Genomic DNA, 26,542 nt, shown 5'->3' with positions numbered 1-26,542 from the left:
ACCAGTAAGGCAGGTGGAAAATTCTTTGCGAGGAACATTCATTGCCATGCATGGTATGCCTCAGTTGGCTTTTTTTTTTCTCCTCACCCCCCCCAACTAATTTACTGCCTTTAAAATACTCTTTAAAAGCTACAAGCACCTACTGGAGGCATAGTTTTACTGTTTCAGAATCTAGGCACACCCTTGTAATTTACACAGCAGTGAGTTCAGCAAGTTTTTCTGCTGCTAAGCCAGTCCTGTAAGAAATGAACAGAGAACCTCATCTGAGCAGTGCTCACAGAGGCAGCTCTTATTCCTGTAGTCTTGCTTTAGCTCTGCTCCCTCTGTCAGAACTGGCAGAATGAAATTGCCTTTATTTTGCTGGGATGTTTTTGTCCTTGCTGAGTTGCTTACAAGCTTCATTGCACACTCTCATGAGTCACTGGCAAAACTGAGGGTGCAGGAGGGGAGTGTACTTTTATACTTGGGCTTACAGCCTTTTTCCAACATCCCACCTCCCAGGATGTGTTTAGAAGCTTCTGTTGAAATGCCATCCTCCTCAACTTGCTTAGAAGATTATGCTGCTGGGTAGAAGTTGGTCCAGTGGCCTGACTGCATCAACTAATGAGCTTCTATCATTCCCACAGCGCACACACACACACACACACACACACACCTTTGGTGCTTTGTTAGTTAATTGAAAACAAAATTACTACTGAATTAGCATCTTTCTGAAATTATAACCTGAATTGTTTTTTTAAAGGTAACCTGATGGCAGATTAATTTGGAAACTGCATTTAAGTGGGCCTTTCTACACTTCTGCCCAGAAGTGATTGTTTTGGTCTGGTTTTGACTCTGGAATTGCCATACCAACTCTTACATGTGGGGTCTGTTCTGCAGTGATAGTTGCAGGTGTTGCTAATGTGAGGGGCCAGAAATTTCAGCCAAACCCTTTGGCCAAATGGGATTCTCCTGAGTCAGTTTTCCTGGGTTTTCCACTCTCCCTGTTTTCAAGGTAAGGGGTATCTTCTGCCTCCAAGGAGTGTGCTACCTGGCTCTTGTGTAGCTCCAGGTGCTGGATGAGTGGCAATGCCAGTGCTTGATCTTTGGTTAGAGCTTAGTGCTCATTTCCTTCATGTTGAGAAGTGGGTGTTCAGCCTCTGTCATTAACTACAGTAACATAATTTCTTACAGTTGAAGAAAAAAAAGTCATTCTCCACAGAAGCAGTTTTTAAAATGTAAATTTATAGCAAAAAGTTTAGCTGGTCTGTGGCAAACACTCTAAAGATAAATACTACAGGAAGGAACTCCAGCCCTGTCTTTCGAAGTTCTTTAAATGCAATGAAACCATAATTACATGTCTTGATACAAGTCTTGGAGGCAAGTAAGTGCAATGGAAATGGCTGCTAGTAGGTCCCACACCACAGATATTAAAAAGAAAAATTGCCTAATAACCATTGTTACTGGAAACAGCTTTACAAATATGTACATTTTAATAGCTAAAGCAATTACATGATCCAAAAGAGAAGGGAGAAAGGATTGACCAAGTCCAAACATATTCTTTCTGTGCACCAACAAAAGAAGGTTGTTGCACTGAGAAAATACACAGGGCTTATTCTGGATGAAAAAGGCTTTCTCTTCTCCTTTAAAAAGCAGGAGGGCATCTTTCCCCCTTGCCCACCCCTGCTCTCCCATGACTCCTTCTTAGCGGCGGGGCAAAGGCTGCATTTGGAGAGCATCGTAAGTGTCTTTGGTTGCTGTACTGAGTCCCTGGAAAAGAGAAAAAAAGGTGATTTCTCCCTAGGTGACTGGTCAGGAACACCATGATAGGGGCTCAGTACCACAATGTTAATTCCTTCCCCTCCCAAGAGGTTTTTACTCAGGAGTGTTTCCTCAGGCTTTGTATAGTGTCCATAGCTGTCACTTACACCAAGGGAAGATGTATCCTCAATAACTGGTGAGTACAGCAACTCATCCTAACTGGTTACGCAGATCTTCAGAATACATTCTGTATGTATATTATTGGCTGTTAAGAGCTAACTAATGCTAGAGAAAATTATGTTGCTAGCCAAGTTAACAGAGGTCAAATTGCAGACTGTGTTCTCTGGACTTCTCTGTAATTTGGGTAGGAAGCCAGATGCAACTCTGGGTAAATGACAGCTGTGGTTTCAGATGGCTGCAAATCCCAGGAAGCATCCCCTCACACCCCTTCTGTGACTCAATAGCCCTTCTCCTGTCAGCCTGGTCTGGTGGGGGGGGTAAGTCAGAAGTAATGTGTTGAATTACAGATCCCTGCTGCAGCTGTAGGACCAACTGCTCCCAAGAGGGGAGGCAGAGGAAGATGTAGCAGAGCTGCAGGTCAGCCCAGGAAGCTGCCAGAGCAGCGATGAGTGGGGCTTCCATGAGTGAGGATTTAGTAAGACTCATGGTGCTTGCTATTAAAGCTTCTAGCTTTATAGAAGCTCTGCTATGGATGTTAAATAGCATATTGACTACACTGATGAGTGACAATTCTGAGAGAGACCGTTACGTGTCACCTGCTGCAGCCAAGAGGTGGGTTCTCCCAAGACATAGGGCTGTGGAAATGGTTCCTACAAGAGCAGCTAACCAAGTGTTCCTGACAGCTGTATTTAGAACATGCAGCCACTTTATTAAAGTAATGTGTCTGCTCTTTGTCCTGAGTCTGAGTATCTATCCTCAGAAATAGGTGCTTTGAAGGCTCTCCTTCCTTGTTCATTGCTAACAGTGGGGTAAGGTTTGTATCTAGAAGCTACAATTAAGCCATGAATACAGATGAGGGAAGCAGGTGCTGGATGTGTTGCCTACCTGGTAGACACCTTCATTCCCTTTGCCTCGCCGCCTCTGCTGCTTTGAGAAAAAAAATCAAGCATAGATTAATAGATGTATTTCCCATTATGCAAAAGAAACCCCTGACTTCCCCTGTCATGTACTGAGGCTCAGCAGCTGCACGTAGCCTGGATACCCTGGATGCAGGAGAGAGAGTGCTTTTCAAGTCTGGACCAGACCAGTCATGATGTCAAAGAAGAAAATAGTGAGGATTGGAAATAAAAATTAAACTATTCTGGTTTGCTGACATATTTCCCTGTCATACCATTACAGTGCTACTATTTCTTCGATTTACAGTACATATAGAACTTTGGCAGCCTTCCTATAGACACCCATTATTTTATGTGCTGAAGGCACGCCTGCAAGAAATGGGGCTGTATTTTTTTAAGTTCCTGCATGTCAGCTGATGTCGGAGGGACTCTGCCCTCTATTGGGCAGACATGGATCAGTAAATCCTCCAGCATGTATTCAGTAACTTCTCGAGACATTCAAAAGGAACTGCAGGTAAGGCTGTGTGAGGACACTATCACACAGGATTCAGGAAAATAGGTACTAGGACTGTCAAGGTAGAATCAGAGCATCACTCAGACCAGCCAGGTACAAGGAAAAATACCTTCTCCTTGAACTCTCTTGACACTTCACTGCCAGGCACAGGAGCCAAATTGTCCAGGGGAGTGTGATTGCCAGGTAAGAACCAGGTCCAGATGAGCCTGCAGCCCCTAGGTGGAGGCTGCCACCTCCAGCCCATGGTTGGGCATAAGTGCCCACAGCAGCAGAGCACTGTCTCTCCCAAGTACCTCACAAGCACACAGTGAAGGTTGGTGGCTGCCACAATTAAAACTGCAGCAGATCCCCTCTTTAGAGCGTGATAAGGTTTTAGGGGGTAGTGGTCCAGTAATGGAAATAGTCATTAAAACATGGTGAGACTTCCTTTACTCATAGCGTGCAATCTGAGCTTAAATACGGCAGATGGGGAGGAGATTAAATGTCAGTGTTGCTTCAGCATTTCTCAGCATTAAACTTGTTTTTTGAAATGCCCTTTTTTTTCAGTTTTTAGAAGGAAATGAAAGGTTATATTTAAGACACTGACATAAAACCTGTGTAGGTAAAAGCAAATTTTAAATGGTATCCCCAGATGTTTTGGTTTGTTGTTCTTTTTCTCATTGCAAGTTTCCCGCCCTTAGCAGTTTGTATACAGAGCTAAACCTATCCATTTACTGATACCTTTTGACATAAGTGATCTGTTCCTTCTTAAAAATTTGAGAGTAGGGATGAGGGAGAGAGAATGTTTCCCCCATGACTTGTCTGAAGACAGGTACAAGGAGGAGCTTGCAAACGCTTATTTTCTGCCTGTAAAGCAGGTGAGCCTTGGCACCTCGTAGAGGGAAAACCGTGACCCACTAACTCTGAACTGCTCCAGATGAATGAGTTGCTGGGCCAGAGATGTTGCAGTGTTTGAAAATAAATGTTTCCTTCAGTGGTTCCTTACTCATCTCATATCCTCCCTGCCTTCTCAGCTGTGGCAGCACTCAGAATTTTACTGCCCAAAAGCTGAAACATTTCCCCTTGATGTTATTCAGTCCATCCAGGGTCACTGCTGGTGTCTGAGTTGTGTTTCTAATACTGATGGGTCTTGTTTTGTGGCTACTGTAGTGCTGTAGGCACGTGTCTGTCTTACTGCTGCCCAAGCACACAGGTTACTGTAGGAAATGGGCAACTGCTCTCAGTTGTGCCTGTAGCTGCTGCACAGCACAGGGGCTTCTTTGTGCAAACAGCTATGTACAGCTGGGGTTGCTGCTTTCTAGGGAAGCTGCAATGAAGAATTTTTCATCCCAGGCTTTTGCTAGGAAGAAAGTAGGACTTACCTCTCCCTTCTTCCCAATTTCACTGTATGCCTCACCCATTTTGTCCTTCTGCAGGGACTGCAAGCAGAGGAGAAAGAGTCAGACAAAAACCAAACCATCCCCCAGGTGACTGCAATCCGTGCCCATGCTTCTGGGGCTGCCTTGCCTGCAAACCTTCAAGATTTTCCCTAGAAGAAGGGACTGTGGTGGGACTTGACTGAAATGCATTTAAGCAGATGCTGTACATGATCAAATCTGCTTAGCAAATCAATGTCACCTTGTCTCCAAACATTTAAATGAATGCTCTACCCTCAAACAAGCAATTTATTTAGACTGGTGCCAGATACTACCAGCAAAGCTCTCCAAAGACAAGCTTTAAGCAGCACTACAGATCAGTCAGCCTCAGCTTTGTGCCAGGTAAAATCATGAAGCAGATCCACCTGGTATCTGTACTAAGGCACATGAAAAATAATGAGGTGATTTGTGACAGCCAACATGGCTTCATCAAGGGCAAATTGTGCCTGACAGATTTAGTGGCCTATGATAGAATTACAGCTCTGGTAGATATGAGAAGGGCAACTTATATCATCTATCTGGACTTGTGCACGGCATTTGACACTGTCACACATAGCATCCTTGTCTCTTAAATAAAGAGACATGGTCTTGATGGATGGACCACTCAGTGGTTAAGGAGCTGGCTAGAAGGTTGCTCTCAAAGAGCTGTGATCAATAGCTCAATGTCCAGGTAGATACCAGTGACAAGTGGACTTCCTCAGGGGTCTGTTCTGAGTCCAGTGCTGTTTAACATCTTTGTCAGCAACATGGACAATGGCACTGAGTGCACCCTCAGCAGATTTGCTGATGACACCAACTTGTGTGGATTCACTTGAGGGAAGGGATGCCATCCAGTGAGACCCTGACAGACTTGAGAAATGGGCCAGGGCAAACTTCATGAGGCTCAGCAAGTCCAAGTACAAGGTCCTGTATCTGGACTGGACCAGTCCCAAGCACAAGTACAAGATGGGTATAGAGTGGGTTGAGAGTAGCCTTGAAGAGAAGAACTTTGGGGTATTGGTCAATGAGAAGCTCAATATGAGCTGGCAGTGTGATCATTCATCTCAGAGGACCAACAGTATCCTGGGATGGATCAAGAGGAACATAGCCAGAAGATCAAGAGATCCCCCGCTACTTTGCTTTTGTGAGACCCCTCCTCAAACACTGTGTCCACTTCTGCTATCCCCACCATAAAAAGGACATAAATCCACTGGAATGAGTTCAGAGGAGGGCCACAAAGATGATCCAGGGGCTGGAGCAACTCTGCTACAAGGAGAGGCTGAGGGAGCTGGGATTCTTCAGCCTGAAGAAGAGAAGACTCTGGGGGACATTATGGTTGCCTTCCAATACCTGAAGGGAACCTACAGGAAGGCTGGAGGGAGATTTTTCGTAAGTGTCCAGTGAAAGAACAAGGGGAAATAATTTTAAACTGAAGCAGAATAGATTTAGACTAGATCTTAGGAAGAAGTTCTTAGGTACAAGGGTGGTGAGACTCTGGAACAGATTGCCCAGAGAAGCTGTGGATGCCCCATCTCTAGAGGTGTTCAAGGCCAGGTTGGATGAGTCTTTGATCAACCTTATCTAGATGAGAGGCATCTCTGCCTACGGCAGAGAGGTTGGAGTAAATGTTCTCTAAGGTGTCTTCCAACCTAAGCCATTCTGTCATTCTATATGTTCTGAAGGCAAACCTGAACATGCAGCCCAGGCCCAGAAAAAAGGGAAATGTAACACTGCAGAGTGAGGGAAAAGGAAGAGGAGCTCTTTCTCCATCCAGTTTCCAAATTGTTGAGTCACAAATTGTGATTGTAGACTGTCTGATTGGATAATGATGAATGCCAGTCTTGCAAAGAAGTTTATTCCTCAGCAAGTTCTGAACACAGAAAAACTCGAGGTAAGATATGGGCCTTAGCATTCATGTATCTTTCCTTTGGAGTGTAGTCTACTACATTTAGCCAGAGTTAAATCAATTAAATCAAGAGGCTTGTTAGCAGCCACTCTGAGATGCACTGGTGTTTGGCCTCTGTCACAAAGGCTGGGGAACCAGCACACAGCCTACTGCATCATCAGTCACGTGGGACAAAGGTTGGTTAGTAATCACCTATGGCTCATGTGAAGGGATCAGCATGTGCCTTGATCCAGATTCTTTTGTCCATTTGCCAGTGTTTTTCTCCTATCATGGAGAAGGGGGCAAAAAGTTTCTAGCAAAAAAGATGTGTGTGTGGAAGGGAAGTCTTTGAAAGCAGCTATTTAGTTTGAGTCAAAGCTGAAACTGTGTAGGGGGAAAAAATCTCCTGTGAAATAGAAACTCCTGTTTCCAACCATCCCTCCTCCTCTTTTCCCTATAGCTCTCTCTACTCACAGTGTAGACAGTATCCTGAGGGTTCTTTCTTCTTTGCTGTAAAACAAAAAAAAATAATTTGACCATATGCTGCAGTGCCAGCACCCCCACCACCTTGTACATGTCTGGGCATTCGCTCTAAGGTACAGCTACAGTTCTATGGACGTGCCATACCCATTACGGCCCTAATGTTCTGTAAAGACAACTTGTTCTGTGGAAAATTAATTCAATAACTGATAAAACTTAGACCTTCTCAGTTGAATCCCTCAAGCTGTCACCTGCAGGCAAGCCCTACAGGCTGATGCAGACGGCTTCCCCTCCCTTTTCCTTTGAAACTGTTGGGCTCTGCAGCAGAAACAGTTATTTTGGCTGCTGCTTTACTTTGTTGGCACCTGTTTGGCTGCATCACACACAGTGAGCTCTCGTGAAACACCCACTCCTGCCTTGCCTGCCCCACATCCGCCCCAAGGTTGGGTGTCACTTCCTATTCTGGGTGGCTGCAAGCTCTCAGCAAAGTGATGGGGGATGCAAGGGACAAAGATCAAAGGGGAGGAGGGCAGGTTTACTCTCATCCCCACCACGCTGCCAGCCGCCTGAGTTACTGCACAGATTTTGCCATTCCCTCTCCAGGAAGGCACTGTTTGCACTTAGCCTGCGTGTCTCACCCACGGTTAGACATGAGAAGGAAGGAACCAAACTAAAAGAAAAAAGGTGTATGAACGGGAGGAATTTACCTGGTATCTCCCGCCCAGCTCAGGGTCTGCACCTCGCTTTGTCCCCAGAACATCATATTCATCTCTGTGTCCATGAGACAGTTTCTGAAGCCAGAAAGCAAGAAGCAGTGATGGACATTGTGAGGAGGAGAAAACAGCTCCTGACTTTACACAGGAAAGGAAAGGGAGCCCAGTTTGGTGTCTAACTGATGATCCAGTAGCTCAATTTTTCCTGCAGAACAGTTTGTCTAAATTTACATCAAGTTGTTGTAGAAATTTTATGCACAGCATATTTCTTATCTGGGAAAGGTGACCTTGGAAGAGGGCAAGGGAAGGATTTCAGAATAACACAGCTGACACAGTGCTACTGAGGTGAAAAGCAACAATCCTTAAACTGAAAGAAACCCCCAACGTTAGCATTCATACATTACACAGTTAAACAGTAGAATTCAGCACAGGATGTGGCTATGGGCAAAAGCATGAGAGAAAAAAAATTAAAATCAAAAGACAACTAGACATAAGCAAAAATAGCTAGAGTTTACTGCTGCCATGATTGAGCAATTTAGGAAGGACAGACAGGATCTCATCTTTGTCCTCTATCACTGCCTGAAGAGTCATCTGGTGCTGGCTACAATCAGGGCACAGCAGACGAGTTCATCTGTAGCACAGCCTGGTACAACAGGTCTGGAGCAACAGGAAAGCTCAGGGCTGGAGGCAGCAGGGCTGCAATGACTCAGTCTCCACACACTTGGTGATACAAGGGGACATCACATATCACAGTCCAGTGACTGCACACACCTATGCACACAGAGAGAGCTCTTGTAGGCATGTTACATGGTGCAGCACACCAGCACAACATTTCACTGGTCTGGGTTCCTGGTACACCTTCAGCTCAGTAACAGCATAGAATCATTACGTGAATCAAATCAGGGTCCTACAGCCTGTATATCTATCTGACATCCAGACAGACAAGTGACAGTGGAAGCTGCCCCTGTCAGGTTTTATTTTCCCTCCTTACAGTTGCTATGCTGCACACTTGGGTACACTGCTTTCATTAGCAGGGTCATCAAGCTTTCTGAATCCACAGGCAATTCACTATCTGTAAGCATGCAAAAAGGTCTCTCTGGGCAGCAGATGTGAACAGCAGCAACAAACAAACAAAAACCAGTAGTTACTTACGTTATACACATCATCCTGGCCTGGTGGCAGCTGTGGTTCAGAGGCTTGGCTAAGCTGGAAGAGAGCCATACCATGAGCACGGAGACAGTGAATCTGTTCTACCCTGACATTCCCTCTCTCCTAGAAGTTACTTTCATCAGAAACAGGGCAACCCATAAACAGCCAGCCTGTGGCACTGAGGGGGCTACAGGCAGTACAAGACACTGCTGTGCTGACACATTTATCTACACACCACGTTGCTCTCAGCAACCTTAGCCAGGCTGTTTTACTTGCACATAACATTAGTTCACTGCCACCATAGCATCTGCGGGGTTTCTCCCTCCCCGGCTGCTTTGCACTCCTGTTCTGTGCATGTCATAGCCCTCTGTTATAGAAAGTAGTGCCATCAGGCTATGAAACCACAACTGCAGCCTGTGTTAAGAAAAAAGTGGCTATCTCAGGCTGCTAACAACCCAAAGCACCCTCTAAAACCCCAGACCGCCACCAAAAGTGCTGCTTGCAAAGTCCTTGGGTGTCCTTGGCTTCAGAGGGCACAGGGGATCCCTGCCTTCCTTGGGAGCAGTACCTGGCTGCCAGGGCTGAGGTGCCAACTAATGAGCAGGTAAAGCGTTTACTTCCTGCAGTTACTCTTCGACTTTCCTCCTCACAATATTTATGGGCAGTTAGTTGCTGAGACAAACTTTTCTGGGGAAAAGGGCAGTTTTAGGCCAGCGGGAGAATCCATTTTGTCTTCAAGTCCCTTCAAAAGACAGTGTCAAACTATTTGTAGTAATTACAAGTTACCTGCCTCACCACTTTCCCTGTGGAAGTGCCATTATTGACACTGAGCTTTTGCTGAGGCCAGTAGTTTTTCAAGGATCTAGCCCATGTTTCTTGCAACAGAGACTAAATGTTCATATGCATCGTCCATGCAGTGCATAAATGAAAAAGCTCACAGCAGAGATAAGGCTCTGCCCTTGGCAGAGGCTTCCACAAACAATTCCTTCAGCCAGGAGGTGAGGTTAGAGACATGACACAGCTTGGAATATTTATAAAAATTCCTAGGTCTAGACAGACAGCATTTGGAAAATGCCCCACCAGCATCTTGGTGCTTTGAGGTGGTGGTTCAGCTGCTTCACGACTGCTGCTTTCAGCTGTGGGACTCCAGTGTAACCACAGGCAGGGCTTTCCCCTTCCTTCTGCTGCCTTCCTCATGCAACACCAGCTGAATGCTATGCATGTTACCAGCAAACAACCAGGCACACCCCAGGAGGACAGCAAGTGCTCCCAGGCCTAAAGGTGAAGGTTGCTGCCATTTCCAGCCTCCAGTTCTGCCCTACAAGGAGCCCCACACAAGTTTCTGCCCCCACAGGAGCTCACTCAAATCACACTCTGTGGCTGCAGCAGCTCCCTGTGCCAGATTCATGCTCCTCCTAGGATATTTTGCCGAGCCCTCAGCTATGTCCAGAATGCCCACTGGTAGGAACAGCTCTAGCTCTATGTGCCCCATTAGCTCATCCTTCCAGCAACCTAAAAATTACCCCAAGTCCCAGAGCAGCACTTTCTTCTGCCCTCAGGCTTTGCACTGGCAGCAAAAAAACGTTTCTCCTTCACTGTTACCAAATTCTGCTCATTGCCTCCAAACATCCCTCCCTACAACCCCATCGAGGAGCCTGTGGGGCACTGGCAACAGCACAACATCACCCTGCCAGGGCTTCTGCTGGTGGTTTCAGCCACAACCTGTCAAGGAGGAAGCCGAGACCCCAAGTGCAGCAAGCCTTTGATTATGGGAGGAGGCTGAGACAGATGTGCAGAGAGTGCCCAAGACACCTTTTGGCCTGCTAAGGCTTGGCTGAAAACACCATTTCTTTGGAGCACCCTGTAGGTAGCTCCCTTCTATGGCTAGCAGAGCTCTCAGAGCATGGAAATATAGCTGTCTCCAACACATTATCTTCTTCCCTGGAAATGCACTAAAGCTACTAGTTTTCTCCCAGGATGCTATCAGCTGCTGGATGGTATCAACAGACCATAAAGCTGTGCTCAGTCCATCTCCCTTGGATACTTTCTTCTAGTTATATCATTTGCATCATCATACTCATGCTATCAAAAATGTCTGCCTTCTTGAGATGTTTTAATACATCCTTCTCAAGCTTAGCATTTACCCCAGATTTTCTTTATATCCCCTCTCTCTTTCCAATGACATCTCTTTCCAAATCTTGGGCATTTCCCAGCTACAATACTGAGAATTTCTGACTGCATCCCTAACTCTTACATCAAAGTATTCTCATATGCTTTCTTCTCCTCCACTCATAAGCTGGAGAAAGACCTCCTCCAGACTGCTCTGGAGAAGTAGAAAAGCAAAAGAACAAAAAAAACCAAACCCCAACAACAACAACAAGAGTATAAACCAATTTTAAAAAATTTTTTGTAAGAGACATGCTTCTTCTCCACCCCCACACTGCAGCTAAGCCCAAGTTGCTTACACCACCAAAGTCAAATGCATCAGTGTTTGGGCAGACTGACCTTGGCTTTCACAAACAGAGCTGTTATGATGACTGCATAAATGAAGAGGAATCCATCCAGTAAGTAGCAGAGTCTTGGATCTGTCAGTCCAAGAATTGGTACAGCATCTGTACAGAAACATCAAATACATCAACAAACAAGTCCATTGGTATTTCTGCCAGTTTATGACAACATAAACTGGCAGTGCTGCAGGTCCGTCATGAAAATACAGCCAATATGAGGGTACATCTGTCCGTTTGCAAAGGAGATGGGAATCTGAATAAAAATAATAGGGTTTATTAAGATTTACTGGTCAGAAGGGATCACTGCAGGTCCAACCCTCCCTCTAAGCAAAGTCTGTTTGACCAGACTGTCCAGGACGTCAGCCAGCAGAGTTAGACTGCCTCCAAGGATGGAAAAATTTGCAACCTCCTGCAAAGCATACAAGATGTTTTACCCAGAGCTTCTCACCTACAGAACCCAGGGGCTCAGCTCACAGGGATGGGTCAGGGAGCAAGCTCAGGATCTTCATGGAGATAACCAAGGGTCGTAACACCACAGTTACTGCAGGAAAGCCTCACAGAGAGCTTTTATTTCCTGGGAAAACCCAGCAGCATCTTCTCCATGGATTCAGTACTGGGGCTGGTTAAGGATTCCTTCATCAACTAAAACGTGTGTGAGAGAGAAAATAAATCTGTTTCAACAAAATTTGAGGGGAGGGCTTCCCAGGACAAAACTCTGTGTAAAGACTGACACCACCATAGTCAGCTGGAGAGCCAGGCTGAAATTGCTACTCTATTTTATCCAGAAGAGGAATTTGAAGATGCATTTCCTATATGCCAGGTTATATCTTGTAATCATAAAGCTGTGGTACCTTCTGTGAGGGCTTCTCTTCAGGTCTTGGTATGGGGTTGTGGGAGACCGTTAATCATGAGAAGGGAACTCTGGGCAGGAGAGACAGACTTTTAACCCCAGATGTCAGAAGACAAGCATGAGATACCCATAAGATACCCTGATGTGCTCTCAGTTTGGTAGGAAGGTTTTAAACCTAAATTACATGCACAAGAACCTCAGCTGTCTGCCTCTGGTTGTAAGGATCACCCCCAGAAGATTATTTAGTTTTAAGATAAGTGTTAAAACATCTGAGGAAGAAGAATTTACTATAACTCTAATTGAGAACTCAAAGTAGCTGAAGAAAAAAAACTCAGATGTTGATTTCCTACTCAACATGGTATATATTTATACTATGACCACATCAAGCAGGGCACAGGAATATTGTTGGTGTTCAGCAACAAAAACTGATGAAACTGCCCATGTATTAGTTCATAAACAGGTAGTAAGTTCACAAACATAGCTAAAAAAATAAAAACAAAGCAATTCAGGTCAAGAGGCCTAAGTAACTATACATTCATCATGCAGCTCCATGTCCTCCTCCATCTTCAAAGGAAACAGTGATGCACAGTTAAAACAAAACCAAAAACAAAATAGTATTGCTGAAAAAACTAATCTGAGATGTGCTTTGTACAAAGAATTGGAGTGAGTTCAAAAGAGACAAGAATGATCAAGAACCTGTGAAGCCCTTCAATGGAGATAAATTGAAAAGAACTGATATGATTCATCTCCTTCCTAAGGTGAACCAAGTTTGGCAATTCTTATTAACCACACGTGATGGAGGGCAGTTGAACCAGTCAGTGCAGTGCTTCAGGGTGCTGTTACTCCAGCGTTGAGAGTGGGAGCATTCTGTAGGCTGGGGTTTATCCCTGACCCATCAGGCCATGCTGATGATTTAATGAGAATTGCAGATGGCATTCAGGCAGCAGGTACTTGACACCGTGAAGAACTCTCCTTCCTGGAGGTAAAGTTAATGACAGTGGCCTGTCACGCTGCTCAAGTGTGCCATTTGTATAAAGCATGACTGAACAGCTGTGCCTGGATACTTGGTAATGTAATTGCAAATTCTGAAGCAGATGATTATACAATCATTGTTCACATTGAGAACCTAACACAGCCAGAAAAAAACACCAACACATTTCCAAGCAGTAGATTTGTTTGCTTGTCTGAACTAAGAGTTTGCATTCATTTTTTTTTAAACCATGTGTTTAGAAGCACATCCATGGAAATAAATTAGGATTAAGACCCTAAATCTTTTTCCTTCTTCCCCATCTACTTCTGTGTTTTAAAAAATACGGTTTAAAGCACTTTAGAAACAATGACCTTTACCATTTTTTTTTTCAGGATTATAAAACCTCATATATATGAGGTAACTGGAGGTAGAAGTTATTTGCCCAACATTCTATACCAAACCAAACAAAAAAGATGAGATCATCTTCCTAGATTTTGTTCTTCTAAATAGTTACAGGACAATATTTTATGCCAGAGTTGATTCTACACAAAACCAGCTTGAATAGTATTAACCTTGGGAGCTAAAATACAGCACCAGGGAATACAGATGTACAGCATCCAGAGGCACATTGTTTCTAGCAGTAATTCAGCTGCTTTCAGGAAGTGAAGCAGTCTGCCCCAGCCTACCTTGGCCTTGACCCAGATGTGTCCAGAAGCAGCTCTGGGTTTTCCAGCACTGTGCCCAGGTAAGACATGCAGTGTACGGAAGGTGAGCAGCACAGGCCTGAGCCTTTCAGAGCCAGGAAGTCTGGGGTGACACGAGATGCTGCTAATGGCGGCTTTGAGGATCCTGGCTCTGGGTCCCCTCTTCCTGTACCAAAGCAGGGCATGTTCACACTGTCATCTCAATTCCAGTGTTTGTGCAGTACCAATAAACTCCCCAGAGCAGAAGGAGATTGACCGGGAGAGGTAGAGGACTATAGAGCACTAAGTGTAGGGCACTTAGCTGTGTCTTCATGTCAGCCACGGACAACCACAGGTGACTCTGTGGAACTGCCCAAGTGCCTATCTGGTGTTTGTCTGGGGGAGCCTGCACCCTGGGTAATGGGTTAAAGCTGTTCAGTGAGGGAAATCCTGTTAGACATAATCTGGCTGTGATGATTCCTGGAAAAATATGTATTGAGAAAATGATGAAGCCCAACATTTAGAAACAAACCAAGTAAACTGATCAGTTCATATCTTCTTCTTCCTTAAATTTTTTTAAATTTCTGTGTTCTTAAAAAAAAAAAAAAAAAGGTACAAAGCAGTTCCTAAATAATAATCTTTGCAACAGCTTTACAGATAAAAAAGTGAGAGAAAAAGACAAAAGATACAAAGCCTATTGAAACAAAAGGTCAAAGAGATACGAAGCATAATGAATGAGAAGCAGTTAAAACATCATCCATTTATGTAAGCAGGATCAGCTTAGGTTTTTAAATCACCAGAGGAGAGGCTACTGCCTCTTCTACATTTGCACAACGTGCACAAACAGAAGGGCAGTCTCTTAGGCACCACTAAAGTGTACTCTGCTGCTCCTCAGCCCCGAGCTGTGGTTTGGGGCCTGAGGCCAAGGTCTGGCTGCTGCAGCACATGGGCTGATGGTGGGAGCTGGGCAGAGCTACGTCTGAGCTCCACACTCACCCACCTCCTGCAGAGCAAAGCACAAATAATAAACATTTTATTGATAATTTCCACTGTGTTAATTTTACAGGCCTACTGTGCCTGTGCATACTCTGAGTTGCATAGCATCTTCTCAATATTCATATACCAGTGTTTTACCAGTCCAAATTTCATCAGCTCAGTAAAATACAGCAGGGTTTAACACAAGATGCCACAGTTCAGACACACAGCACAGCTAATGTCAAGTCACAGGCCATTGAGGAGCACAGTCACTTTGCACTGTAAAGTGCAAAGTCAAGCTTACTGCTTAAATGTAGTTCAGACAAACAGCATCTCTCTCTCCAAGCGTTAAAAAGGAATAGTCACAAGTTGATGTTTAGGTACACAAATATACAAGGGTTTAAAGATAAGGTTAAGGTGTTGCTCCTACTGGGAGGAAGAAAGCTGTAAAGGAATAACAGTTAAAAGTTTGCTCACCACGTACTCCTATGCAAGTAGATGCACAGTTAAACCTCCCATTGCACAGAGGGGATGACATCTATTTACAGTCTACCAGCATGTTAAGGAAAATAAAAAGCAAACTATGCAACTTACAGCACTAGGTATTTATATATATAATTTTTTTAAGGAGTTTGCACAGGAGAAGCTATGGAAGGTTTTGTTCAAGTAGCTGATGCAGCTTGAATAAGGACTGGCTGTAGGAAAGGAGAGAATAAGGGGAAGGCTGCTGCATTTCATAACAAGGTTGCCAGCCCCTTTTCAGTCCCAAACCACAGGTACCTGCCAACACATTTGACACTCTTCCCCAAGCTGCACTTCTGCTACTGAAAAGTTTCTTCCCAGCACCTCCTCCTTCCAAAGCTCAGACTTTGGTTCCCATGTTCTTCCGTCCTCCCTCTCAAGAGATGCAGCCCTGCAGCTCTCGGGTATCACTGCAGGACATGGCTGGCACATGGGGTGGGGTGTGAGGGAAGGCAATAAGAAAAAAAAAGCAATTTACACCTATTGCTAGTGACAAGCCAGTGCGAAAAAACCCTCTAGCAACAGACTGACAGCAACCTCAGTAGCCAGAAGAGAGGAAGCCCAGGGGGCCAGCAAGGGACAAGAGCTCTGCATGTCAGCCTGCCTGGCGCTGTCTGGTTTCAGAAATCAATTTCAGTCCCCCAGCTCAGGCCCAGCTCAACTTCCCTGCAGGGGTTTATCTCCAGCCACCTGCCCACCCTGCTACTTGCAATGCACTGCTGGCCACTGCCCTGCTCCAGGCTCAGAGTCAGCTGAGGAGTCCCAAAACTCATGTTCAGACACATCTGACTTGGTCCAAAACATGGCATGATCCGAGGATGCTGCATCTCAAGGCTGCCCAAGGCTGGATCCATAGGGCCGTCCCTCACTGCCAGCTCAATGCAGCCAACAAAGATCTGATGAAGCAAATCACTGAAGCATGGCCTGGACCCTTGAAATGTACCAGTGCATTTTTTTAAAAGAGGATTTTCTGTCTCCAACATTTTTATCGTGCATCTGGATTGAATTACACCCAGATTCCTGGTAATAGTTTAAGAAATAAAGACCATAAAGGCTGAAATACTTGAAAATTTAGGTAAAATGTGTTCACCATAAGATTTTCTCTCTCCCATGGATGTCATTAATGATTCATTTAAGAGTTTTGCTTTTAGAGAATTACCAAAATTCAGTAATGTGGTTATAAATGGAGAGATTTCTCTTCCCTAAAACTGAGTTTCTCAGTGAAGCCCATGAAAACCAATCCCAGCACAAGAGATTTATTGGTGCCTCTCTAGTTACATACAGAGGTGTTTAAAGGCAGAAATTGGAGTGCCCTGTTCCAACAACCCAGAGCTGCCAGAGCTACACACCAGGGTGAAGCCACTGTCCCTCCAAAGGACTCACAATCACTGCGTAAAATTTATCTGACTTCTACCTCTTACCCTCTAAAAACCTCTTGCTGCCAGACTGTGTTTCCAGGCTTTCTCAGGGGACAAGACCTTCACACCTGTGTGTGCCACCATCACCACATTGTGTGTCAGATGTCCACCAAACTCTATCCATAGAGGCTGAACAAAGGGAGAGCTCAGGTGTGATGGATTTTACCTCAAACAGCCCAGACCAAGTGCCTAAAAGCTAGCCATCTAAAATTATGAAAGATAGTCCTGGTCATAAAGAACATATCTACACTGGCATTTATATATTTATACTTTTATATGTCTATTTTTTTACTCTTAGATAAAAATAATAAGAAAATCTGGGACACTCTAAGAGTGAAACAGACCCCAAATCCTCTTTCCTCACAGAAGGAAGAGGATCCTTCATGCTATTGTTTGGGCACATCAATGGAAAAATCTGAACAAAAGAAAAACTGAAAAGGAGAAGGGAGAAAAGGCCTGGATTACCCCAGGCACGATATATTAAGAGGTCTGATGTGCAGTATCCAGTTAACAGAAATTAGTTTAGTAAAAAGTGTCCCTTGCATCAAGCCAAGAATGTGAAGTCAGAAAGCTTCTCCCTCTATGCAGAGACTAAAGATAGTCTTATTGATCATTAAATTATATTAAGATTACAGAGCCAAGTAACACTTTCAACATAAAACTTCCCCACTGCCATATCTGCAAAATCAAGAGAGCCAAGGAAAGCCACCGGGGTCTTAACACAGGAAGACACAGTAGGAAAATGCATCAAGCTTGCTGCCTGAAAAAAATGTTATGACTGTCTTTTCATACCAGCCACTTGACTTGGCAAAGAAGTTAAAGGCTGTTTACATTACTGGTTGGGTTTTTTCTTACCACCGGTTACTTTAGTGCCAAGGAAGACTCTTGTCTTTGTCACCAAAACACCATCATGTATTTATGAACTAAAAGATACCCAAAGGCACAGCCATGAAGTTTGACTTTATGGTTTGCTGTTGTCCTCAGCTTTAAAGCCAAAAAGCAAACTGCTGATATGATCAGGATTCAGGTTACAATACAAGATGTCAGGAAGCCAGAATAATTACATTTAAAATAAGGCAAGTATTTCAGGTCATTATCTTGCACCTCTTCATGACAAAGAATGTTAGCACTATGGAAACATGAGGTCAAATTAAGATGCTTTATGATCCTTGTGAGCCTTTAATGACCCTTGGATCTTTTTCAGAGAGCCCTATAATAGAGTTAAAATAATGCAAATTTCCCGCTCATTTCTTCAGGAAGAAACAGATGCAAAAGAAGGAGAGGATTATAATGCCACAAAGGGCCAAATATTTTCTAGCACATCATGAATAAAGGTTCTGATTATAAAGTCTAAGGTACTGTAACAGGAGAAAGACAGAAAGATCTCCAATAGCTGTCCAGTTTGTGGAAAAAGGACCTGGTATGTACAGAAAACAACAATAAATGGTCCTAATAAATAATAGTAAATAATAAATAATGTTAAATAATAAAAGTTTTAACATTTCTAGTCTGAAGATGAAGATTATCTCTACACATATCAAATAAGGCAAACTTTCACTCTCCAAATCCTTCCAGATCCTTGTCAGAAACAGAAAAGAGGGCAGTGCCTTGCTCCTCACTGGAAGGGGACTCCTCTCTTCATCAAAACAGTCAGTCATTCTCAGAAAAAGCAACAGCTTTCAGTTCTTGGTTTTGCAAGAACTCTGTGCAAAGGGCTTTCCTTGAGCAAACCTGATACTGCCTCCTGGAGACAGCAAACAAAGCGCAGGGTGATTACAGAACCTGCATATCCAGCAGGCTCAGGTGACAGATGCTGGCCATGCAGCTCTGTCAGGTTTTGGGGGGGGGGTTAGATTAGATACATACACTATTGTTAATCTCATCTTCATCGGGATAGCAGAAGTTTAATCTAGTTAATGTAAAAGATGTTTTCTGGTGTAAAATTTCTATTGTCTAATCCAATCTGGAGTTCAGTGTCCCAAGAGGCAAGACATTATTCAAATGGTTGTTCCTAGGTCACTTACACCTTCTCTTCCCCTACTAATTCTGCCTGAGAATCCTCTAACAGTAACTCACTCCAGACTCATTTACTCTTAGGCAGCTGTTTCATGTTTAGCTCCTACAGCCCAATGCACATGATGGACTGCTTAGAATTCAGTCTACACAGCTCAGCTCACCTGGAATCCCAAAGAGGCTACAGGCCACAAGGCTGAAGAAAGTCAGCTAGGTCTAACAGAAGATGCTGTTGATCACAAACAGATGCGTTTCTCTGTTCAGTGAGCACCTCACAGACATGGCAGAAGCTTCCCTAGCACTTTAAACTAGCACTTTTAAGTCAGACTTTACAAAAAGCAGTGGAAGTATGTTTATGCTAAACAGCTTGCAGCTAGGTCACTGCTGATGACTCCAGTAATCAAATATACTGATGACAATAAGAAGGATTCCCAGCTGGAAGGTTTATAAGGCACCCTTCTCTCCCTTTTATCCTAGTTTCAAACTCCAAAAGTCATTAAGCTTATGCTGGCTATTACTATTGACTGGAAATAGTTTTCTACTAGATAAGTAATAAAGCTGTGGACAAAATAGTCAGTCAGTCAGCAGGCACAGACTCACCAGAGTGTTTCCTTCTTGTTTCAGTGTTAGTGCAGGGAGGGAATGCTCTGATTTCACAGCTCATGCTAAACAGACAAGCAGACATGCACAAACCCAGCAAGAGACTTAAGAGGGCTGTTTTGCAGAGAAGAAAAGTAGAAAACTTGTCCATCACTGCAGCTCGAAGGCTATTTAGAGACATAAGTCAGCTCATGAGCAATTCCTTGTGTTGCAGCCAACACAGACCAAAGCTGAGACAGCTACAGGAGCTGTCTTTGATGAAGGGTCAAAGTTGTGACCATACACTCATCACAGCTGATCCCACTGGGATGACACCAGTTTTCCTTTTCTTCTTCCAGGATAAATTTCTGACAATGTCAGGAAGGGCACCAAATCCCCAGTAACAAAAGCCATCCACTTTTTTAGGTTAAGCTTATTGCAACATTTTGCAAAACCCAGGTGGCTGTCAGATGAGGCTTTCAACACATTCCTAATGATGTTGTTCAGCAGATAAATGACTGAGCCATAAGGGAGGCAGGCATATGAAAACCTGTGGACAGGTTGCAAGATCTGCTTTTGCTCATCCAGCGGAACAACTGGGAGCAAAATCTCGAGTTTGACATTGCAAGGTCTCAAGATGTTTTAATCACAGTTCCTGTATAGACACCCACTAGCAAGAAAGTTTCTGAGGGTGAGGAGCTTGGTGAAGCTTGGTGTCAAGCAGAGAAAGAGTTAAACCATTTTACAGAAGCAGTGGTGGCCCCAGGTTAGGGGGCAGGAAGAAGGTTAAACGGCTGAGGTTCTATGTAGTAGCTACACATGCTGGGGAGGGAGTGGTTTCAGAGCAGGCCTTCAGTCCCCTGGTACTGACCCACTTAGTGGAGAGCCACGCGTGCTACGTCCTCCCTCTGCTAGGAGACACATGGAGAAAAAAACAACCATGAAAACATAGTTACATACCAAAAGTACATAAAATACGTAAAAAGTACGTCAAGTACCGAGTAAAGAGCAAGGCTGATTAAGGGGTTAGTTTAATTTTAGTTCCCTGCGTATCCCTGGTATTGCTCACCAAAGCTTAGCAACAGTAATACTGCCACACTGAGGAATACTCCACACTGAAAAAAAGGCTCTGAACATGAAGCATTTCATGGGCCTCATAAAAAAGAAGATAAGCTGTCACAAAATGGAAATATCACAACAAATCTTGCCTGGGTCCTCCACAGAGCCCTGCAGCCAAGGGTCTTGGAAGAAACTCTTAAGTCCATGGATCTCCATACATTCTCCTTGCTTCTCCTGTCTCTGAAATGTTCTTCCTCTAATTTGGGAGCGTTCATATTTTCATAGCATGTAGCAACTATACAGCAAAAAAATTATGACAAAGTAAAACACTGGTAAAGACACAGTGATGGATCTGCATGTGGAGCACATGGCTTTATGTCCCCATTGACACCTCCCTCCTGAGGTCTGGGGTCCTCTGTCAAGTGATCCAACTGTGGCTGGTGTGCCTCCAACACTGCATTTTATTACAAGTCACCTGAGGGGCTACACCCAGTTGTAGAAAACCTTATCTCAGATTGCACTACAGAATAAGTAGAAAAAAAATATTTTGAGATCTACCTTCTCATACGTAGGTAGGAAATGGCCAGTATCAAAAGCATATATAAAGATTGTGACAGAATTGCTAAAGAGAAATGCATTCCTGTGGGGGTGGGGGAAGTAGGAGGAAAGAATTTCCTTATTGATAATTTTATGTAATATCTTTATCTTACCACCCATTATGATAAGAATAATGAAAGTAATATTGTAGCAGTCAAAAATATAGAAGTGCTCTCAAAATCTCAGACATTAGAAGTACCTTCTCAATTGCTTCTCTATGGAGAGATGCGATTGTGGAAAAACCAGAACAATGAAAGAAAAGGACCGCAGGCTCTCAACATAAAGAAAAAAATAAATTAACCAAGGATGGTGTTTGTAACTGAGATGAAAGTAAACAATTATGCTTTGCCCATATCTGCAGTGCATGGAGCTAATAATAAAATTTATCAAGTTAATTCCAATATTCAGTACATACATTAAAATATTTCTCTACATAGGCACTAAGAAATGAGAAGTGTTAACAGAAGTATCTGTTAGCCACCAAACTATTTTTGCAAACATTAAACAAAGTCTGCAGTCATGTCTGATATCTGTTCTGGTATTTAATTTCTATTGTATTGTCAATATTTTTTCCAAGTGTTCATTGGTTGTAATAACTGTGCTGAAAGGGAATGTAGAGCTTCTAAGCAAAGCTATCTAAAATTAGTACGAACAACAACTTTAAGAATATAGTGATGCAGGGTAAGGGAAAAATTAATCACCGTTTCATTTCTTGATGGGCATTAAATTTCATTTTTTGTAAAGCAGAAAATCCTCAGCATAGCAGGCATTCTGGAAAAGCATATCTTTTCCACATTTCTTAATTTTTTCAGTGTTCTATGTTAAGTCCAAGTAAATACTCTGTATTTAAGCTTACATCAAAGACCTGTTATTACCATAAGACTATTTTCCAAAAGGGGTTCAACTTCAGAGTTCATTTGCCAGGAATAATTACAGACAATGCTGTACAAAGGTTTAGTGACCCAGAGTATTGCTTTCTGCCTGTCTGAAAAGCAGAAGCCAAACCCTGCGTAGGACATCTCCATTGATTCCTGCGAGCACTTAATGATGAAGTGACCAGCTCATGTTCTGCATGCTGAAAAAAGGATGGGATGATGACAGAAATGCACCACAGACCCTCAGGTTTCATATAGTTCTTCAACATACTGGTTTCAGAGGAGCAGCAGAAGAAAGTATTTGAACTTTAACACAAAGGGATTTGTGCAGATCTTTTTTGTAAATGGAAAAAAATGGCAATATTCCACAGTAACAGTCAATCAACCACTACAATAACAGTCCCTCCAGTGAGTGCTAGAGCACTCACTCTGGTGAGTACTGACATTGGTCAAAATGTCACTGCAGGATCTTATATTCTTATGCTGTCAAGCACATATAACAAAAGAGAGATGGTTTCAGAAGCTGCTCTGTATTTGTGTTAAAGCAGAGACAAATTGAATTACAGACACAAAGGACAAAGTGTGGGAAAAAAAAAAGGCTATAGAAATTATTCATTATACTAATTTGTATTCCCTGTTTTATATCCCCAGATGCAAATCTCTGCTTCCTCTCCTCCCCCTCTTTTCATTCTTACATTGTAAAAAAAATCCCAGCATCTCTGAACACACCTTAAACCTTCCCCCACTCTGATGTCCCTGCAGATCACACAACTCCAGCCTTGCCCAGGAGCAATATTTGCTGTGGATTTCCATCAGCTGACCAAAGGCAGCTGAAAACAAACCAGTTGCTGCTGAGCTCATGCTGCTGCCACACAGGCACTGACCACCTTGAGTTTCCCTATCCAGTTGTCAAGAAACCTGGAGAAGCTTAATTGCCTACAGAAACATCAACCCCTCCTAAGTTTGGTGAAAATGGTCCAGCTAATAAAGACCGTGACTGCATAAGGTTGATCTCATTAGGATACACAGCTGATAACACACATATTGCTATAGGCTACAATACTGATCTTGCTTGTGAAGTTTAGTATGTGTACACCCCATGTAAAGCATGTAAAGCACAGCCCTTTTCTCAACAGCTTTGTCTAGGTCATCAGATAGTAAATGAATAAGGAACCTGGAAAGGTGAGTTATTATCAGCCATGTAAACTAAATTCATCACTGAATTTACCCTATTGCATTTTGGGGGGGATGTTTCATGAAAAGATTTTCCAGAAAAACCCTCACACAGAAATTCTACTGTGTTGTTTATGACTGGATTTTATTTTGGTTTGTCATAGCTATTTCTAGAGCAATTAGATTCCTTGTATTTATGCCTTGTGTCTTAATGTAGACAAGTATCTCTCAGCCACCTACTGAAGACAGTTTATGGAACAATTCTGTTCATAGCTTCCAGTTTTAAAGCACATATCTGAAACAGCCACTCAAAATGGAATATTATGTTCTCTATGAATTTGCTTGCTCTAATTTTGTAACTGTAGAATTATGAATTGCGCTGTAATGACATTGATCTAATTGCTTTCCAATCTCATAAAACATGTTTCTTTTAAGGTTTTTAATGCTACTGCTAAAATGGATGAAAAATTTCAAATTATATTTAATTTAAACACCCCCTCTTTCCCCACAAAAAGCCTTATTAGGAAGCCTCTGAGATGCACAGACAGATAAAAAGACTGCCTGGAAACTGTATTTGTTTGCTTTCTATGTGCAACTGAGAGGGAGGTAGAATGCAAAGGAAATTTACACAAGCTCCATTTTTCATAACACTGGGAGCTTAAGTAAGCTTTATTCGAAGCACTGTTTGGAAAGTGCAGTTACAGAACTGTTGGATGGCGTGAAAAATTGCCACATGACCAAATGCCCACAGGAAATAATTTTTCTCCTAAACATTAAAAAAAAGATCCTTGGCACTGCATTTCCTTTTGCTAGGTATTCTCTATGAAACTCTTTCTTCTATTTCTATCCATTAAAATTTCTTCCTGCCACAGAACTGTTTACTGTATATTGTATTAGATAAAATACATAACATAAAGCTGGGCTGCCCAGATAATGCATGGGCTTATAGAAAATAAAACTGTGTTCTCCCTAAATGCTTTTTTGAGCTTAGCTTTGATTAATCCATTATTCATTCATACTTAGTGTGTATTCCATACATGAACAAAGGGAAGAGGGAAGGTACTAGTGAAAAATACTACTTCGAGTTGCTCTGCAGTAGCCTCATTTATATCTCCAGGAGTTTCTTGTATATGCAAGTATAGAACTAATCCTATTAAGTGAAGTGTTTCCCCACCAAATTAGCCATTAAATGTGTATTAATTACTTCAATCTACTCCTTTTAAACCTGTTTGGAGAAGTTACTCTGTTTTCACAGATAAAAATAGTAAAGCTATTCAAACCAATAGCACTCAAGAGGATTAAATTTAGGTTTATTGCATCCAAATGGAGGAAGAAACACAAGTGAATGTAAACAAATGTCCCACTTTTTTTCCCAATAAATACCAAGTTCAGTAATGGGGTGAATTCATTCTCCACACCATTGATTTCAACAGGCATCAGCACAGGCCATTTAATTCAATGAGAACAGGTTTACTCCCAAAGTATATATCCTTACCTTCAAGGACACACAAGAAACATGCAGTGATGTACAATAATTAAAAGAGAGACACATTTTCTTTTCTAACAAAGTATTCATCATACAAGAAATCTTTACCTACTGAAAAAAAAAAAAAGAATAGGTTTGGAGTTATGTTATATATGTTATATATAATATGTTATAATATTTTATTCTAAGATAAAAGTTTTCTTTAGTTACGCTGTATTCTACCCTCTTTTCAGATTAATATTACAATTTCTTCTTTTGCAGCTCATTTTCATGTCTGCACATCAAAGGCCAGAAAAAAAATAGTTGTGTCTGAACCCTTCACTTTAAACCACATTTTTAAAAATGCAAATAGACCTTGAACCTTGCATTTCTATTTCATTAAGAAAAATTAACAACAGTTTATTCGAAGTCCATTACAAGGGCTACATGACTACATTAGAATAACTTACCACATGGCAAAATAAAAAACAACAAAACAAACAGGAAGGACCAGATGGCTGAGTTTATCACACAGGACCAAAATGCATGCATCTAACCTCTAAACAATTTCATCAAGAAAGAGCACGGAACATGCACAAGATAGAAAGGCCTAAGAGAAAAGTGCATGTGCATGGAGTAGAAGAAGTCTGGCTTTATAACCTGCTCTGCTTGATGTTGTTTAGAACACGTATTTATCCTATCAGGCAGTTTTCAGCTTGGACATGACATGAAATCATTACTTAACAAATTCCATGTGGTCACCTGAAATATCTAAAATATTATGGCATCCATTGTCTCACCGTGTTTTTTACTCTAAATTCAAAACATACATAGAGATCTACATAGAGCTATAAATGAACAAACATTGCTTTAAATTAAACAAATATATTGCATTTTGTATGCTGGAGAAAAGACTGAAGAAAATTTCAACAGAGAAATAATTAGCAAAACTGCATAGGTGTAAGATAATTTAATTTTACCAAATCAGTGCTGTGAGGCCCTCAAAGCAAAATTTCCCTGCTACAAGCCTCCACCAATGCCCCACTGATACGGATCTCAGCCTCACAAATTTGTGACCAGAATTGTCGAAGTGCCTAAAGAAGAAAAAGCCCAACAACCTGGGGCAGATACAGGATGTCAGTGTGGGGTTTTGGTATCATGTTAACATTCAGTGATCCAAACCCTACAGTTTTAAGACCGTTCACCAGCTTGAAAGCAGAATTTATCTCTTTGCGATCCTATTTCTCGCACTATTATAATCTTAGGAGCATATAAGGCCAAAAAATATTCAACAAATCCTAGGCAAAGTTATTATGTACTCTTTAGGAGCAGTAAACAAATGACAGTTTTATAGTGGAATTTATAAGCCTAGGTAAAGCTAAATGAAGTCTCACACTGAATATCCTGCCTCACTTAAAATTCTCAGCTGGCTATGACTTATAAATACCCTCTAGATAGCCTATTTGGAGGCTACTATTTCTGGAGCTTTTAGGAGAGTACATTAAACTCTGCAACTGGTTATGCTATCTGCAGAATATCAGGCACAATTAGAAATCATGCACAACAAATTTGTAATTCAAGGTATAACTGAATAATTCCAATAATAATAATTTTTAAAAGACACAGACAAAAAACCCAACAAAATAGCTGTTCTATCAGTTTTAGGACATGTCAATAAATTGTATTTTAAAAACAAAATAAACTCTGCTATTTTAATTCCTTTTAGCAGATTAGTACAATTTTTGTGAAGGAATTAGTTTTGTCTGTTTGCATACAGACTTGTATCTAATCAAGATCATATTCCTCCTCTGACACTATTCCTCCTATGACACTAAGCTAGGGGGAAGTGTGGATCACCTGGAAGGCAGGAGGGCTCTGCAGAGGGACCTGGACAGACTGGAGAGT

General features: G+C 42.4%; 1 protein-coding gene across 2 annotated transcripts in view; it reads right to left on the bottom strand.

Annotated features, from left to right (window-relative positions):
- Nucleotides 1-1,453: 1,453 nt before the first annotated feature.
- CD247 (CD247 molecule) overlaps nucleotides 1,454-26,542 on the bottom strand; it is a 57,241-nt gene continuing 32,152 nt past the window's right edge. Inside the window, exons 2-8 of one of the 2 annotated variants that reach the window (XM_030458653.1) lie at nucleotides 11,457-11,563; nucleotides 8,955-9,008; nucleotides 7,797-7,880; nucleotides 7,084-7,119; nucleotides 4,692-4,748; nucleotides 2,806-2,847; nucleotides 1,454-1,749 (exon numbers count right to left, since the gene is read on the bottom strand). In XM_030458653.1, the coding sequence (XP_030314513.1) occupies nucleotides 1,684-1,749; nucleotides 2,806-2,847; nucleotides 4,692-4,748; nucleotides 7,084-7,119; nucleotides 7,797-7,880; nucleotides 8,955-9,008; nucleotides 11,457-11,563 (446 nt within the window). In that variant the 3' untranslated portion in view covers nucleotides 1,454-1,683. The remainder of the gene's footprint in view (nucleotides 1,750-2,805; nucleotides 2,848-4,691; nucleotides 4,749-7,083; nucleotides 7,120-7,796; nucleotides 7,881-8,954; nucleotides 9,009-11,456; nucleotides 11,564-26,542) is intronic. The other variant, XM_030458659.1, reaches the window with a different exon arrangement.

The sequence above is a fragment of the Calypte anna genome, chromosome 1 (genome assembly GCF_003957555.1).
Source record: "Calypte anna isolate BGI_N300 chromosome 1, bCalAnn1_v1.p, whole genome shotgun sequence".
NCBI lineage: Eukaryota > Metazoa > Chordata > Aves > Apodiformes > Trochilidae > Calypte > Calypte anna.
Note: the sequence above shows the minus strand (reverse complement) of the source record. Positions and strands in the feature narration are given on the sequence as shown.